The 18,230-nt window shown below is 39.3% G+C and overlaps 1 protein-coding gene across 3 annotated transcripts in view; it reads right to left on the reverse strand.

The window, feature by feature from the left end:
- Nucleotides 1–726: 726 nt before the first annotated feature.
- ahrra (aryl-hydrocarbon receptor repressor a) overlaps nt 727–18,230 on the reverse strand; it is a 41,991-nt gene continuing 24,487 nt past the window's right edge. For 2 of the 3 annotated variants that reach the window (XM_027001123.3, XM_081715725.1), the window contains 6 exons: nt 10,443–10,549; nt 6,935–7,024; nt 5,567–5,696; nt 4,417–4,550; nt 3,306–3,514; nt 727–3,065 (listed from right to left, as the gene is read on the reverse strand). In XM_027001123.3, the coding sequence (XP_026856924.1) occupies nt 1,988–3,065; nt 3,306–3,514; nt 4,417–4,550; nt 5,567–5,696; nt 6,935–7,024; nt 10,443–10,549 (1,748 nt within the window). In that variant the 3' untranslated portion in view covers nt 727–1,987. The remainder of the gene's footprint in view (nt 3,066–3,305; nt 3,515–4,416; nt 4,551–5,566; nt 5,697–6,934; nt 7,025–10,442; nt 10,550–18,230) is intronic. The other variant, XM_081715720.1, reaches the window with a different exon arrangement.

Genomic DNA, 18,230 nt, shown 5'->3' on the forward strand with positions numbered 1-18,230 from the left:
TTTTTTTTTAATAGTGGCACTATATATTTCATTCAAATAACAACACTAAAATAGTGCTGGAATTATGTGGATTCTAAGCTTCTAAAATATGTGTAGAATCAATGCCTTGATTTATATTACTGAAAAATCCTCAGAACAGTGTGGGTGGGTCTACAGGACAGGGCCTTCAGTGGATTTGAGCTTTTTAGAGGATGTGAGAGTGTGAAGGTTGTAAAGTTCCTGAGTAGGGGATCACACAGCTGCTGCATCTTTGAGCATGCTGGGATTGTTCCTGGCAGTAGATGGCACAGTTCCTCTGGCTCAGAGATGCCTGCTTTCCCTTAAGAACTGGCCTATCACTCGTTTCTCATGCACACACCTGCCGATTCCCTCTTAAGCCCTTTAGTGTTTCTCGGTCCAGTCATAAACCGCAGCATCCATGCTAAATGATCATGTAATCAATCAGGCATGCACATATATTCACATGTAGGTGTTTCAGCAGGGTGAAGGACTGTTATGGGCTAGTCCACATAGCCATTCTTTCCCATAAATGTAGAATGTGGCCCCCCTAGTGTTTAATATAAAACTGCAAGCACTATCTCAGATGGATTTTAAGAAGTAATTAGTCCTAGTGGATCATTAGAAAATACAGGGTGACAAAATTTAAATTGATTTAATTTTTCTGTGTATAATAATTTTTATTGCTGCATTTCTGTTTTCACAGATTATTTTTACAAATAGTAAGAATTCAGACCCTGCAAGAAACTCAGCTTTGCAGCAACAAAGTTCCCAAGAATGTAACTGGCCAGTTTAGTTAATAAATCTCCTACATAGATTGTAACAGGTGAAGTGCCTTTTAAAATCAGTGCAAAGCCCCTAATGGTTCAGGTATGGAAATAAATACAAATTGTTGAATATAAAAGCAGCTGTACAATGCAAAAACTGCAAACATAAGAAAGGTAGAAGGGGGCATCATTTAATGCATATTAATTGGACACTGAGTCTAGAAATGTACCAGTCTTAGTAGTGCAAGTTTAATATGAATTTCTTAATCAATGCGATAAACACAGTAGTTTTACAGTAAAAAAACTGCCATAACTCTATTAGTTAAATTTGTGCTCTAGTCAGTGGGTGGGGTTATTTAGTTAGTTAAGAAAATTATTGTGATAATATATGCTATTACATATAAAAGTAACATTAATGGAAACAGACATTCATGACCAGGTATTACTGACATAATTTTTATTTAACCCTTTGTTTACCCTTTGTTTATATAATTTATATACACTGGAGTAAGGACTTGTCTGTCCAAAGTTTCCATCCATCATTATATTAAATAACAAACAATATAAAAATCCTTTAGTACCTTTTAAATTTACCTGAAATATTTTATGCCTGAAATATTATTTGAAAGTGAGTATGTGACAGATGGTAACTGAATTAAATGTATATTTGTATTTGACAGGTAACATTAGTGTAAATCTTGATATCTGTAAAACATTTTTCCACATCACAGTACACTTTCATGTTTCAAGAACCAAATAAGTCAGGCAAATAAAGCACTATCACAGACACAATGTGAGATTCAGAGAAATATTTCATATTAATCTATCAAAAGTGCATACAAAAAAGATAAAATCCTTTCATTAAGAGATTGCTAGATGCTTGCTCCTTTACTACGAAATAACAAAATAAGCCTTCAACCTGAGCCATGTCCTGAAATGTCCCGAACTTGTGCGTCCAAATGTCTCTGAATGCTGTCAGCTAGAATATTGGGAAAAATTGCATGTAAAGAAAATTTAGGATGTGTTATAAACATTCCAAACAATTATGGTATACAAAAGTGAACTTTTCTTGAGAACTCAAAATTGGTTGCTAATGACTTTCTTTATCAAACGGTGATGTTCTAGTGCTTTTAAGCCACACTGCTTTGTTGATGAATAAAGGTAGCTGTCATTTCGACAGACAAGGGTCCTGCAGCATCCCATAGTATCCTGCAGGTGTTCCTCTATTGCATAAAGATATATGGATTAGCTTTGGACTGCCCAACATTCATGATGCAGTTTGGCGTGATGTTCCTCTCCAGCCTTAGCTGGTCCGGTTGGCTGTCGGGCCAGGGCGGTGAGTCCATGGGCTCACGCTTGATAGAATGCAGGAGGCCCTGCCTTTTGAACTCATAGCTGAGCTTGTAATCCTGCTGCATATAGGCCTTGTGCTCTCCTGGTCCAACAGCATAGCTCTCCATGCAGCTGGTAGTTTGGCCACTGCTCAGTGGGTCCAGGTGACCTGGGCGCTGGGGGCTGGGAGCTTCTGCATCTTTATCGAGGACACACTTTAGTGGCCGTGCAGTTACAGCACAGGCATTCTGAAAGTGGCTGCTGTAAGACAGCCCGTTACTCCCCCTGCCCCTTAGGCATGTTGGATACTGCTCGTAGAAGCCACCTTCTGCTTTCAGCTGCGGGCTACTTTCGTACGGGTCTGGGTAACGCTCGCGACCTGTCCAGGGCTGGCCATAAACGTCACAACCATTTTCAGAGTCAGAGTCCTGCTCTACCTTGATTGGCAGCTCAGCCATTAGACGTTCGTCGTAGCCTTGCAGGTGGCCTTCATAACATCCATTTTCACTCTTGATTCCCTCCATGTAATTTCCTTCCATTTCTCCTGGGTGCAGAAGACTTCCGTAAAGCTTTGGAACATAAAGCTCTGCTCTGCTGTTGTGATAAATGGGGGACATTCTATAGGGTTTCCCATACTGACTCCCTGTTCTCCCAGCAGGTAGCAGTCTGAGTCCATGACCTGTACGGACAGGCCCACAAGAGGCTCTCAAAGGCCACATGGTCTCTCCGTGTGGACCTTTCTGGCCCCCAGCAGAGGATTTATAGAAGCTGAGTGTCTCTTCCTGGCTATAGTTAAGTGGTTCTTCCTGATTGTAGTAGTCCTCATTCTTGTACTTGAAGCTGTCCTTGGAAAGCGCTGCCCAGGGGCTCTGGAGGCGTGAGCTTCCTACAGGTGTGGAGCAGTTCAGGAATGCTGAGTCTCCCCCTTCACTCACCACTGACTGCCGTCTTAAGGTCCCCTCTCTGTCACTGCAGGGAAACACATGTCACACACAACACCCACACAAGATACACCCACACAACACACTGAAACTCTTGAAATATAAAAAGAAGCAAATAAAAGAAAGAATGTATTAAAATGTTAAGCCTCCTCATAAGACATATCCACATTTTTCCGGTGGAAACATAAATGCAAAACGATCAGTCTTTTACAATGATCCAAACTAGTCCAAACTATGAAATTGCTGAAAATAAGATGTTGATTCTTACCTGTGATCTAAGGATATATTCATGTTATGGGCCATGTTTTTGTGCTTGCCCCGTGGCATCACACTCTTCATCTTCATCTCTGTGATGGAGGGCAGGAGGAGAGGCACTGCCACACAGAACAGAGCGAGCTGAGGGGGAAGAGTCACACCGGATGTTGTCTTCTTCTTCTGGCCATTCAGGAACTTCAAACGCCCTTGGATTTGCATTGTCTTAAGAACAAAGAACAAGCATTCTGCTGGGTTAAAACATTTTCTATCAAAAACCTTTGTTTCCATATATGCAGATCACTTCTGATGTGTTTGACCAACCATGCATTACCTATATTTTCATTCGATAAACATCCTGTGACTCAACCACACACTATTTTGTTAATCTCTGTTAGATTAAATATCTGTTACATTAAGCCCTGTTACATTTTCAGTAAACAATTGATTCATGAAAAAACTTATCATAATTACAATAAATCACACCTAATGATGGAGGACAACTTTTTACTGGCCAAATGGTTTATTTTGATGGATCCAAACTGCAAACAGGCAAAAGCATGTTTGTGATTCTTCTTCCTACCAGCTGCCAAACCACTCTGGTTCACTTGTGGACACTCACAATTCGTCTTTTTCAAATCCTAATAGGGGTAATCTATCTATCTATGGAAAACAACCTCAATGTGCAACAATAGGTCATTCTTGGATTCAGTGTATAAAGGTTATTTTAGATCTGGTCCAGAAAGTGGATTTTACTAAGTGCTACAGTGGTAAGATGCAGCCATTGTAGATGGCTGTACTGCTTTTTGCTGAAGCCACTCAGTAAAAGCAGCACTTGGAGGGTTCACAGAAGCCAAGTGACCATTCCACTTGAAACTAGGTTAACACAGAGAATTTCAGTACTTCTCTGTAGATTCAAAGTCACCCCTTATTTTTTAACTGTCATAACAGTTTTAAAGAACATGGCTTATAAAGGCTTATATACCATTCTGCAGAAGATTTTCTTCACATTATTCCTGGGAGTCATAAATGACTCAGTGTTGTCAGTGTTGTCAGGAAACCTATTGGTACTTCCACTATTAAAGTTAGGTGAAAAATGGGTCAGAGCTTCACAGTCCAGCACTTACAAGGAATCCGGAGGTACTGTCCAGGAGACAGCGGACTCTCGAGATGAAACAACGATTAAGGAAAGAAGAAAACTCTGGAGGAACGCCACCTGCCTCCTGGGAGTGGAACAAGTTGCTGAGCACAATATCTTCTCCTGTGAAACAGATACCCAGGTGGTTACGAGCAGTGCCATGTAGTGCTTAGAGCATGTACCCTTTCTGTATAGACCCCCCCCCCCCCCCCCCCCAACTGCTGCTTGGATTCCAAAAAACAGCAGTCCTCAATATACAATGACAGTTGAAACAAAAGTGGTGTGTATGCTGCAGGTCAGTTGTTAGCCAGGCATACCTCCCGCAGTTCTCCTGTACAGAAACTAAGTAGCTACATGAGGTTTTTCCTCTCTGGTTAACATTTATAGGGTTGGCCGAACTCGCTGGATTGTTGTAAGATTTTTGCTGAAGGGTAGCCTCAAAAAAGGTTTATCAGTGTCAGACTCACCTGTAGTTAACATTTAACTTTAGCTGGCTAAGGTAGTGAGTTCATAGTCAGTCACATTTTACTAATAATGCTGTAGCCACTTGTTCAGAATGCAGGGAAAGGCCAGGCTGCTATTTGACAACCTCATAAATTTCTTTCTCAGATTTCCTGGGATTTTCTAATAGAGTTACATTATAGAGCACGTGAAAATATCACCAGAAGGGGCAGGTAAACAGGTACAAAGCAGTGAGTCCCTGCAATCAAACTTCCAGTTCCAGATATGCGTTCTGTAGTAACCAAGAATATGTAAAGTAGCCTATAGGAAAAGGCTTATGAAATATGTTTATAGAATTTTTTCCATCCACTTTTTTATTACTCCTTCTCAGAAGGCTTAGAAGGGCCTGAGAGCACGCCACTAGCAAACTATACTACTTGGAATCACCTATAGTTCTAGTCCCAGTGCCAGGTAGAAAGAAAACAGAAGGACACAGCATAATTAATAAAAATTATGTTACATGTAGTATGATGAAGCTCAAACTATGTGTAACATGTACACAGCGCATCTCCATCTCCAACAATTACATAATTACATACATTTCTATTGAGAATACAGTGCACATTTAGTAGGGAGTAGTTATGTTACACTGAAATTATAGTGAAAAGTTTCTTAAATGCTTTTGAATTATAACTCACCAGTTCCTGTGGCAAGGTGCTGCTCCGAGCCCTGCTGAGATGGGTTCATGGCCCAATGTAGCTGGCTCCTAAACTCCTGCCTGTCATCTACATGAATGTAGTCAAAGACATTTTGGTGCATCACATCAGTCTAGAGAGAGAGAGAGAGAGAGAGAGAGAGAGAGAGAGAGAGAGAGAGAGAGAGAGAGAGAGAGATTGACATGCACTAGCTGTTGCTCACTGAGATCTTTTCATTATGTCTGCAAACAGTTGGTGCCTGTGACACTACACTTCTCTTCAAAATCAGTGATGCAACCTGTGAAAAGGAGAGAGAGAGGAAGGGGCACACGATGTGGCCCAACGGCATGAGTGTCAAGGTAATAACCCACCGATGGCAACTCTTTCCCACTACCTTTACACTGGCAAAAAAATGGGATTTTCATATGTTTCCTTTTTTTCAAATATATAATGATTTGAAAAGTCTAAAAGACAATTCTACTTCTTTATGTGTGACTTTAAGGTGACAGATGATAGGAAGTGACAATCCAGATCTACAGTGTTCTCTCCAGAGTTCAGAGTTCAGTGCAGTCATTCACTCCTCCAGTGGTGAATTATATATTACAGTCACATTAGATTTATAAGATTAATTGAATATTCATTGTTTTTTTTCTGTTGTGCATCAGGCAGAGCACTGTGGTGGAATAGTCACAAACACTGAAATATTTTCTCACAGAACTGCTTGCACACCCTTACTCCTATGTGCCTTAGGTCTGGGATAAGGGACAATATTTAAGGGGATGGCTTTAATGCATAATCTGGATAGGATGGCATGAAGATTGCTGTAGATGCAGAGGGTGCATCTAGGGTTGTTTGGGGAGTCTAGTTGTGCTTTTGCTGGATTTATTTGCCTGTTAAGGGACTGCCTGTAGCTGATTTACTTCATCAATCCACAATCGACTGGATCTTTGCTTCATACACTGATGTGGAATGAGACTCTCACAGGACCTGCAACCTTGGCCTGACCTTTCTATTTTCTGAAAAGGAGTTTATGAAGGTTTGTGCACCAGGTGGAGTGATCTGATAAATCCAATTATGCATAACATATACAGACATGCAGAGAGGACGTGAATAATGTTGCACAGCATGAAAGGATTAGTGGGGAGGTGAAAATGTGCAGAGTGTGATGGTGTGACATATAGAGAGACAGGAGTTGGAGGGGCATAAAAATGAGAAGAGAAAGGACAGCTAGGACTGTGCGTTACAGAAACACAAACACAGCAGATACGGACAATCTCAGACACAGAAGATCCAAAACCAGGCACGCTGTATCAGATTTATTGCAGTGCCATACTAAAATAACAGCCTGTAAACCAAAAGCTTCAAATGTACCTGATGGAAGCCCAGATAATCCACTATGGTGGATGAAGCGTAGAAGACCATTCCATCACTGCTTACAACCAGAGCAAATCCAGTTAGAGACTGTAAAAGTACAAAATAGATAATTATTTATTTTTATATTTACACCATATATTTATCTCAGTGCTTATGTGTAATGAAGATGATATTTAAAAGACACTGAAGAGTGATAAGCTACCCCAGCTTTGCATCAGGGCAGTTTGGACACAATAGATCAGAACAGCTTTATCATTTGACTGTTTGACATGTAAGACCATCTCCCACAAACAGACATATGCACTGATATATCTGCTGGCACTTTTTCTTCCACAGAACCCTCCTCTCTCTGCTCAGTGCCAGTTAGAGATGCCTGTGAAAAACGAACCATATCTCAGTGAACCTTCATTCATCAGGTCCACTCAGACAGTGCCCGTAGAGGCCTGGCTCTGCTGCTGCGAGAGAGCGCAGAGGGAGCAGAGGCCTGGACTCTCCGCATAGTCATTTGTTACCTCACCAGAATGTTTGTTCTGCAGCCAAGTCGTCAATGATCGCGTGAGCAGCAATGCACCGTGGGCCAAACCCTGTCACCTTCACTTTAATCTGAGACAGAGCAGAGTAGCAGCACTATGCTCTCCCTGCCAAGAATGTGTGGGGGGTGTGGGAGGGGCTGTAGGAGGGGCTGTGGTGCAGTGGGGTGGTTTAGGCTAGGGGTTATGGGGTTATTTGTGTGTGTGTGTGTGTGTCTGTGTGTATGTGTGTACATGTGCGTGCATGTGTGAGTGTGTGTCTGTGTGTTCATGTTTAGGTGTGTGTGTGTGTCAATGTGCGTGCGTGTGTGGGTGTTTGTGTGCATGTATGTGTGTGTGTGTGTGTCGGGGGGCAGCTTTATGTGTATGTGGTTAGGTGTATGTTTATAATAATTAATAAGTCTAGACTTAATAACATGTTTCAGAATTTTGTCTGATGTGATTGTGAACAATGTTTACTTGGAAAAAATCCAGTTAGACCAGTATGCCACTGTGTGTATCTAAATATCTCAGTTTATGTATTTTGTTTCTTTACATAGAGATATAATCTAACAACATACTAAAACAGAAAACGACATAAAACATACATAAACAGCTGGCTTTTTTTTGTCTCTTTATATAATTTGTATATTTTGGTGTTTAATGTATACATATGGTATTAAACCTGTAAATGCATTAACTCTAAATGTCACTATCTGAGACTCGGTCACTCAATAGCACAGATTCAGTTACTGTCTCAAACACAAATATGCCACTTCCTATCACTGAAGATAAGTTCATAACCAGCAAAGAACAAGGAGCTTTTATATGTTTAGCTAGGAGCCTATGTAAAGTGGGAGGAACATGGGTTAAGTGGGAGGATCCTGTAAGAAATAGGCAGGGACTGAATTAAGTAGGAAGGTCTCCTAGTCAGATCTATGGAGAGCCTAAGCCACGCTACAGTACAATCTCTATTTAAGCAATCCATGCCACCTTGCAGTGCCCATCAAACCTCCACTTGTGAGTAAGGAGGGATAGCTCTGCATGTGGGCAATGCCTGGGAAAGAGATCCTGGCGCTCATGTTAGGCAGTTTGCCCAAGAGCATTTGGTGAGGAGTGCTACTGTTGGTGGCATGTGCAGGTGCTGAAAGCCATCACAGGGACCATCTGTGAAAGAGTGAGGGAGCAGCAGAAGGGGGGTTGGAAGGGGCTGTGGTGGGGTGTGTGGGCTGCGGCTGCTGCTCCTCTATCCCACTGTATTTGAGTCCACCTAGAGGAGGACTGCTCTGTGGTTGGAGTGTGTAGTATCACCTAGAGTAGGATGGCTCTGCTGTTGGAGCTCTGCTCCTCTCAGTCTTCCTCCATTCTGCCTTTAGATGAAGTTTTCCTACTTTCTGCTTACTCATTAGAGCTATAGACCTAGTTTCCTGTAACAGTGATGTTGCCTCTTGTTAAAAGTGCTATACAAATAAAATTAAACTGAATTGAATATTTATAGTCCAACTTTCTCCAAAAGCACCTCAGTCTGAGTTTCACTCTGTTTGAACAAGATCTCAATAGATACAGTATTTTTCTAATAGTGAAATGTGGCTTCAGTATTAACAGGCTACCTCTGTCTTAACATGAGATACCACTCTTTTAGCCTCAGCTTCTCCTTTCAAAACATGCCACTAAGTACAGTTACAGGAGCCGACTCCCTTGTTTATGTGTTCTCAGCTTTAATGGTTTAAACTTTAATGCTTTATATATGAGTGCTATTTTTTCTTTGAGTTGGGAGGAATGTAGTGCGTTCAGGCGCACAGAGTCGCCCTTCCGCCAGCTGAGCGCACATCCTGCTCACTGGCTTCTTCCCTCACATTGTTGATGGGACTTCAAAGGCACATCACCAGACTTTCCAAGCGTTTTGAGTCATCCATGAAAGGGAGTGGGTGGACTCTCTGGAATATTCCTGCCCTCTGGAGGCCACACAACCTCCCCTCTCCCCCATAAACAATGGCAGAAGGCTGAAATCAGTGGTTTTTCAAGTCACGCAATGAGGGGCAACACATTACCACAGTCAACTGAAAGTCTATTCAAAGCATTTAAAAGACTGTATGTCGCCAGGCCTGTGAGCTGAAAAATTCCTTTTTGTTTGTCCAGTGTTTTGTTTTCCTCCGAAGAAGGTCAGTTTCCCACCCTAATAAATCTCTTTATTATTTTTAAAGAACTTGTTGGGGGGGGGGGGGGGGGGCACAACATACATTATCCTGTCAAAGGTAAAAAGATTAAAAGGCAAACTGAGCGATGACAGTCAAACCAGTCATGTTGCCTACCCTTCTGAAATGCACTGCTGACCCACTGCCTTATGTTTCTGACGTTTCGTATCTTATCTATATGTCTATTACCTTGACTCTAAGGGCACACAGGCCAGATTCCCATTTCAAACTTTACCTAGATCTAGTACCACTAAAGCAGATATTATTAAAATTTCTCCACAGCGTTACTGCAGTTGCCATCATGTCCACATCATAACCTGCATTGACTCTGTAATTGAATCTTCCAAGGGAATTCTGTGTAATGTCCTATTTTTGAGAAAGTTGTCACTGTACCATCCATCCACTGAAGATCCAGAGTAAATATGTCAGTAAGAAAGTTGTTGACCAAGTCATCATCTTTTGTTATCAAAAAATGAAGCTGCAGCCCCCTGTAAATCCTGCCTAGTGTCTGTGTAATATCAGCATCATATTCAAATCCAAATAATCTTATAAACACCAACTGCTATGCTTCTCTAGGTTTATAATTACAAATCTTGAATGATGTGATACGTATGTTAATTGCAAAGCAGAATCATGTCACCTATGAGTGTTGGGTTCGAGTATTCTAAAATATTCAGCAAAGAACAGCTTCCATATACCTGACACATACATGATACATAGTGCATTTAAATTAGGTCATGTGTAAACAAGTTCAGGAATCTGATGTTTCAGGAACATGGAAATGTTGGCACAGACACTCACCTCGAGTAGGAGCTCACTCTCAGAAATATAAGGCACATGTGAGACATTCTCCTTCCTAGCCTCATGAACAGCAGGGCTGTGTTTCCTAGATGGCTTCTCCTCATTGGCTATACAAGAAAGACAGAACAAAACAATTAATATTAATTAGTTTTCCAAAAACTTTCATAAACATCTTGCACTTTGGCAATATCTAATATGTGAAACTTGTGTGGTATTATTTTTTTCCACCCTTTATGAAATAGGAAGATCTCAAATTTTGTTTTCAAAATTTTATAGGACTCATTGTTTATACAGTTGTGTTCAAAATAATAGCAGTCCAACACGACTAACCAGATCAATCACTGTTTTTGGTATATTACTACATGGCAAATAACTTACCAGTAGGTGTAGTAGAGTCATAGAAAACCATCAGACCCAACATTCATGATATGCATGCGCCTGAGTTTGTGTAATTGAATAATTAATTGAAACAGGCGTGTTCAAAAATAATAGCAGTGTGGAATTCAATTAGTGAGGTCATTCATTCTGTGAAAAAACAGATGTCAATCAGGTGGCCCTTATCTATTGATGAAGCCAACACATGTTATACATGCATTTCTCTCTGAAAACCTGAGAAAAATGGATTGTTCCAGACATTGTTCAGAAGAACAGCGTACTTTGATTAAAACGTTGATTGGAGAGGGGAAAATGTATAAAGAAGTGCAGAAAATGACAGGCTGCTCCACTAAAATGATCTCCAATGCTTTAAAATGGAAAGCAAATCCAGAGAAACGTGGAAGAAAATGGAAGACTACCATTCGAATGGATCGAAGAATAGCCAGAATGGCAAAGACTCAGCCAGTGATCAGCTCAAGGGTGATCAAAGACAGTTTGAAGTCTGTGAGTACCATGACAATTAGAAGACACCTGTGTGAAGCTAATCTATTGGCAAGAAGCCCCCACAAAGTTCCATTGTTAAAAAAAAGACATGTGTTGAAGAGATTACAATTTGCCAGAGAACACATGGACTGGCCTAAAGAGAAATGGAGAAACATTTTGTGGACTGATGAAAGTAAGATTGTTTTTTTTGGATCCAAGGGCCGCAGACAGTTTGTCAGACGACCCCCAAACACTGAATTCAAGCCACAGTATACTCTGAAGACAGTGAAGCATGGTGGTGCAGGCATCACGATATGGGGATGTTTCTCTTATTATGGTGTCGAGTCTATTTGTCACATACCAGAGATCAAGGATCAGTTTGCATATATCAAAATACTTGAAGAGGTCATGTTGACTTATGATGAAGAGGAAATGCCCTTGAAATGGGTGTTTCAACAAGACGACGACCCCAAACACACCCGTAAGCGAGCAGCAACTTGGTTCCAGATCAACAAAATTAAAGTTATGGAGTGGCCAGCCCAATCCCCGGGCCTTAATCCGATAGAAAACTTGTGGGGGGACATCAAAAATGCTGTTTCTGAGGCAAAATCAAGAAATGCGGAAAGTTGTGGAAAGTTGTCAAATCCTCCTGGGCTGGAATACCTGTTCACAGGTGCCAGAAGTTGGTCAACTCCATGCAACACAGATGTGAAGCAGTTCTCAGAAACAGTGGTTATACAACTAAATATTAGTTTAGTGTTTCACAGCAATGCTAAATCCTAAAGATTTTTCAGTTTATACAGTAAATATTTGAGTTTGTGAAGAAAAATGCAGACACTGCTATTTTTTTTGAACAGCCCAATATTCATTTTTCTTCATTTTCTGTAAAGTAATTAAAAAATTGATACAATTTTCTTCATGTTTTGATTTAGAATATAATGTGCAGTGTGCCCAATGCATGGAAATAAAAACTATTATAAGGATTCTGAGCTTTACTCATGTTTTTAAACACACTCCTATTATTTTGAACACAACTGTACATAATAGCTACATTTCCACTTATTTTGGAAAAATCTTCCTTTAATGCTATTAAGAACACCCAGCCTTTTCATGTAGTTGGCACATGCTCTACACACATTTTGGCTATTAAGCTTTGGGATAATAAACTTCTTCTAATCTAGCAGTTTTCCAGGTGCAGTGTCCTAGAAGTGGGCCGAATATGCACTACTGTCACATTTGCCTTGTTACGAGTCTGCCAAATGCTGTACATGTAAATGTTATTGTGGATGTGAGAGTGAAACCAGGCCTGCACAGCACAGTGTTCCTAGTGTTCATCAAACTAATTCCAGTAATACAATTTTGTTAGAAAGTAAATAAAAATAGATGACTTGATCCAACAAGTAACACATAAAAGATGTATGTTAACCTGAAAGGGAAAATAATTGTTGCACCCCAGGTTTACAGTGGCCCTCAGAAATCAGGCCTGATTTGTTATCGCGGGACAGAGAGGATGCAAGCTGTGCAATAGCATAGCACAAAGTGTGTACTCAAATCGTGCACTCACAACATACTCAATTCATGTGCTCAAACCACACACTCAGTTCATGCACTCAAACCATGCACAGTATTCATGCACTCAAACAAACAACTGGCAAACTAACAGAGCTTCTACTGTAGGCCATGAATCCAGACTATGATTATGTTCACTGCAATCTAGAAACTCTTAGGTACAGAGTTTTTCCTACTAGACCAGTGAAATTGAAACCACAATTTTTGCCTGAGATATTAACAGCTTCTGTTAAGAATGAAAGGACAAGCATAAGTTAGTATTGCAAAACATTTGCAATGTAACCATATTGAGACCAATTGTTCTTCTGACTACTAGTATGTGGGATCATTTTTACCTTTTAAGAAAGAAGAATTGATTAATACCAGCAATAGTAAAAACGTGAGAGTGTTGTTGTAAATCATCATTGTGATGGTGCTCATTGATAGGTGAAGCTATTTATGCTCTGACCTGTGGCTTACACAGCTTATATAATTCTTAATTTACATGTGCTTTTAATGCATTAATATATGATAAGTATGTTATATTTTATTATATTAATTTTATTTTATTATATACATTTTATATGTAACATGGTAATGCAAGAATGGTACCAGCTGACTGGACTAGTTTAGGTTAGTCTTAGATATTTAAGGTTATTTTAGGGCCCTGGTCAGGTATGGAGCTTTTTTTTTTTATTATTATTCACATTCTTCCTGACAAACACAATGTTGTCATGTGATGTCATGCAAAAGTTACAACTACAACTAAAGTTTAGCAATACAAGCAGAAAAGGAATGAAATGTCAGCTTCAAAACACACACACACACACACACACACACACACACTTACACACACTTGGATTAGTCACGCAATATCTGTAAGCCCAAAAAAATGTGCACTTCGTCACCATGTCAAACAAGTAGAGTCACACCCCAGTAATACACTGTACCCGCTACTAACCCCCTACCACCCACACAAACACAATGCAAACATACACAGACAGACACACACATGTACAGACATATGCACACACACACACACACACACACACACACGCTCCTACAAGCAGCTCTAAACCCTCCCCTCTATCGTCCTTTCCTAAAGCAATTGTGCTTCCGTGACTTCTGATAATTTTCTCTCTTGATATGTTTCCAAGCACAGCATGCAACTCACAACCTATTTTCTCCCCTTCCTTCATCACTTTACTCATCATATGCCACCAATAATATTAAACCAACCAGAGCTTCTCAGCAATTTATTTCAAGCCAGGACACTAAAGTCTTTTCTGTCTCCTTCGTCTTTCTGTCTCACTTATGTCCAATGGCATTTTAATAACATTTGTGGTTGTTAGAAAGTGAGGAAAGTGGAGAAGGAAATGAATCAAATTTCTTTTACTGCTCCACTCTGTCACTGCAGCCCTTGACTTACGAAGCTGTGGCAAGAATGAGAGGTCAGGAAAGGTAAACATACAGGATGATGAATTATTGAGGCCCTGTGTCCTCTTGCCAACACAGACTTTATTCACAGTGTTCACAGGAAAACAGAGAAGCTAATGGCTGAGTGTTCAGATAGCAGATTTTAGGAGTGGCATGTTTAGTGTAGGATGACATCAGGAAGGGTCTGTGTGACACTTCAGAGACTGTGGCCTGTGTCTGCAACCTGAGGTCATGACTTACAACAAGAGACACAACATCCCATGAAACCAGACACAGGTGGTTTCTAGAAGGCTATTTCTAAGAACTCACTGTTCCACACAACGGCCGGTATGGAATAAGCTGCTACTCTTTCCATGTGTCAGGTACTATGGTTGGCAGAAAAACACGCATAAGTTCAGTGTCAATTGTAAAGCTCTATTAACTCACTGAGTCATGTTTAGTAACAGTTAAATAAGCAGCCCTTTCTTGTTTACTATACATGGTATATTTCTACTGATTTCACATTTTAATCTTTTTTTTGAAAATTATAGATATTTTGAGTGTATTGCTTACAATCACTGAAAATATAAAAGAAAAACTGGGCTCTTTATATTATTTACCGTTGATGTTTATAAATTTCAAGGACCACTGTTTATTCCATTATTACACTATAAAATATATGATGTCCATTATAAAGAAATCAAATCTGTGATAATGTTGCAGAATGACACTAAGGACATTAAATGTGCAATATACTTTATTACATTTATAAAATATTTTGCTACCTAACAAATACCACAGATAACCATTTATATATGTTTATTTTATTCCACAAGAAGTAAAAATTAGCTTTATATTTGTTTTAGGGGATATGCATTTAAACTGATAAAAAATTAAGAGTATTAGTAATTTTTTTTAATTAAAAAGAAATGTAGTAATTAACAATAATTGTGACTTGTCACTATACTTTGGGGACAATGAGGATTTTGTACTTATCAGACTTGCTAGTTGTAAAGGAATAATTGAGCCTGTTTTATATTGTCCATAAAGTCAATGACATCTGTCAAACTAACTAATAAGAAGAGTGCCAAATCCCTACACCTTGAACTCTGAGAAGCCTGTGCAATGTGACAATTAACAAAATGTAGGGATAATTTGTAGAAATGCCTGACAAAGATGGGAAACCTGTCCTATAATCACCATGCATGCACAGGTATCTAGGTTTCCTTTATGTGATCCTATTTATCTTTGCACCTTGCAGTGCATTTCGGATGAGCACTTACTTAATTGATCTTTAAGATCACATTAGTCATAATCACTTTACAACCCTTTTTTGGATCTCAATGTTTTAGCCTCTGTAAAACCGTGGTATGTGAAAACATTCAGCGTGTTTTGATTGGTTTCAAAACCAAATGGGCTTGAGTTCTCATGTCAACAGTTACACCATCCAAGCGTTGCCAGCGCAAACTTATAGAAAAATAGGCAAACGGTGCACTTCTGTTATTACCAGGACTTTCCATAAAGTCAAAGTCATTAAGGTGCCAGAACACTGGAGTATATTCAGGGAAAAATCATGCCAAGCTAGTAAGCTACACCCACCATATAGCAGTAAGTTAAAGATGCAATATGATCTGCTGTAGTATATGTCGCTCCTCTATACTGTCTTGTACAACATTGTGTACTATACATTTAGTACTAATGATACTAAGGTAATATGGAAATAATGTTCAAAGGCTCTATTCAGTCAGTTCCAGTGTAAGTTTGAAATCCATCTTCCTTTAAGAGCTTCAACTAAGAGCTATGTTTTTGTTTTTTTTTTGTTTTTTTGTAGTGAGGTGACACTGTTTTATGTAGTGAGCAGAACATATTTATTTCCTTTTGCTCTACACAGCCTTACACACACACACACACACACACACACACACACACACACACACACACACACACACACACACACATGTTGTATACATACTACATTAGTCTTAAGGCAGTAGGGTGGGGTCACTGGCTGGCAGCCAACTCTTTTGCTTAAACTTAACTCCTTTAAAACCCCTCCCCAATCTAACCAGGCCAGGAAATCCAGAGAGAGAGAGAGAGAGAGAGAGAGAGAGAGAAAGAGAGAGATAGAGAGAGAGAGAGATAATGCTGTTTTTAGATCCAGAAGCTGGCTGACCAAACTGCCGTTGTCACGCGAACAAACCTTCTGTCAATCTCCTGCCGTCACTGACAGACTGCTGGCATGCAGCCAAGCCCTTGCGTGCAAGCCTGAAAAGCCACAATAGCTTATAAAGAATTTCAGAAGAACAACAGCTGTTAAATATTGATGACTACTGGCAGCCAAGAATGCGCAATGTAAAAGGTCTGCAATGTAATAGAACCTAATTCTTTAACATATGTTAAAGAATGTGTGTCTGGGATGTTTCTTTCTATCTTTCTTTCTTTCTTTCTTTCTTTCTTTCTTTCTTTCTTTCTTTCTTTCTTTCTTTCTTCTGTGCTACGAAAGTAAATTCAGGCTCTTTTTCTTTTCTTTCTCTTTTTCATAACTTTTCTCCTGTTTCTCTTAATCACTTTAAAACAAAATGTAAACAACTTTATCATATCACATTATATAACGTACTTCTGTGTAATATGTTTAATTTACAAAACATTCATGCATTCTGGTATTTAGAGATAACGCTACTGGTGATAAATATACAGTGTATATAGATAAAATTATTGGCGATATATATGGTATATACGTATTTTTGGAGGCTGACTGCCTAATCATTCTATCTGGTACAGTAGAAGAGGCCTAAAATGAGTCAAACAGAAGGGCCAACTGGGCTACAAGTAATAACGCAGCCACATATTTATTGCAGTTTTTGTGGAATTTTCATTTGAATAGTATTTGATAACATTTTTGCTCAGATAATATTTTATCCCACAGGATTGAGGGAATGGTTTGCCAGATAAACAGTCTGTTTCCCTGGAATTCAAAATAATCACGCATTTACAAACTTTCTCAAAACTTATGCAAAGGCAGAAACAGACTCAGCCTGTGCATAAGACTAAACGGTATGATATAGTCCAGGAGAAACGAAGTAGTATAAAGTGTTCATTGCGGATGTCTTCTTTTGGGTATTATATCTCCCATTCAGCAATAATCAATATTTCCACTCATTGTAAATAGAGGTTTCTGGCAATACTTTTGTAAAGAATATATCTCCTACCATTTTATTCATTTCTTTGGTTTCATTTCAACAGAATGCCAAAGTTCACAGTAAAAGCTAAAGTTAGTAGACAGTAGTAGACTGGTGTTCTTTTACTCTTATATCTCCTTTACTGGCATTCTCTCTGAAGTCTCCCCATGCTCCTTTTATTCTTGTGACCATGAGGAGGGCTGCTATTATAGCATGAAATTTAAACTATAGACTTCATATGCAACAATGCCTTATACATGTGTGTGTGTGTATGTGTGTGTGTGTGTGTGTGTGTGTGTGTTTGTGTGTGTGTGTGTGTGTGTGTGTGTGTGTGTGTGTGCGTGCGTGCATGCGTGTGTAAGCAGTTGTGTTACTATTACTGAAAATGTATACATACATACAATATATACATATGTTATGTTAAGCTTGATCTACTAAGCCCACGCTAAGGAAAAGCTGTTGCTTAGTTGAATCACATGATTTTTGAGTCACATGACTTTTGATTCACAATTTGCTAGGTGAGTTAGTTTTTTTCAATAAAGGGGTGACTTTAAAACACAGTTCTGTAACAAATGTTACAGAACACTTTTTTTTTTGTGATGCAACAAATCATAATGTGAACAAGAAAGGAGAACCTCATGATTCTATATGGGATCTATTCAGTTTTTATACTGTTCAGTCCATTATTTTACAACTTGTTGAAAAACCTCATAATGAAAAGTGACCATTTTATATTTCTTACCATATAGCAGCACAAGTAATTTGTTTAAAAAGATCATCAGTCTTC

This window comes from Electrophorus electricus, chromosome 1 (assembly GCF_041902795.1).
Source record: "Electrophorus electricus isolate QZ-2024a chromosome 1, ASM4190279v1, whole genome shotgun sequence".
Classification (NCBI taxonomy): Eukaryota; Metazoa; Chordata; class Actinopteri; order Gymnotiformes; family Gymnotidae; genus Electrophorus; species Electrophorus electricus.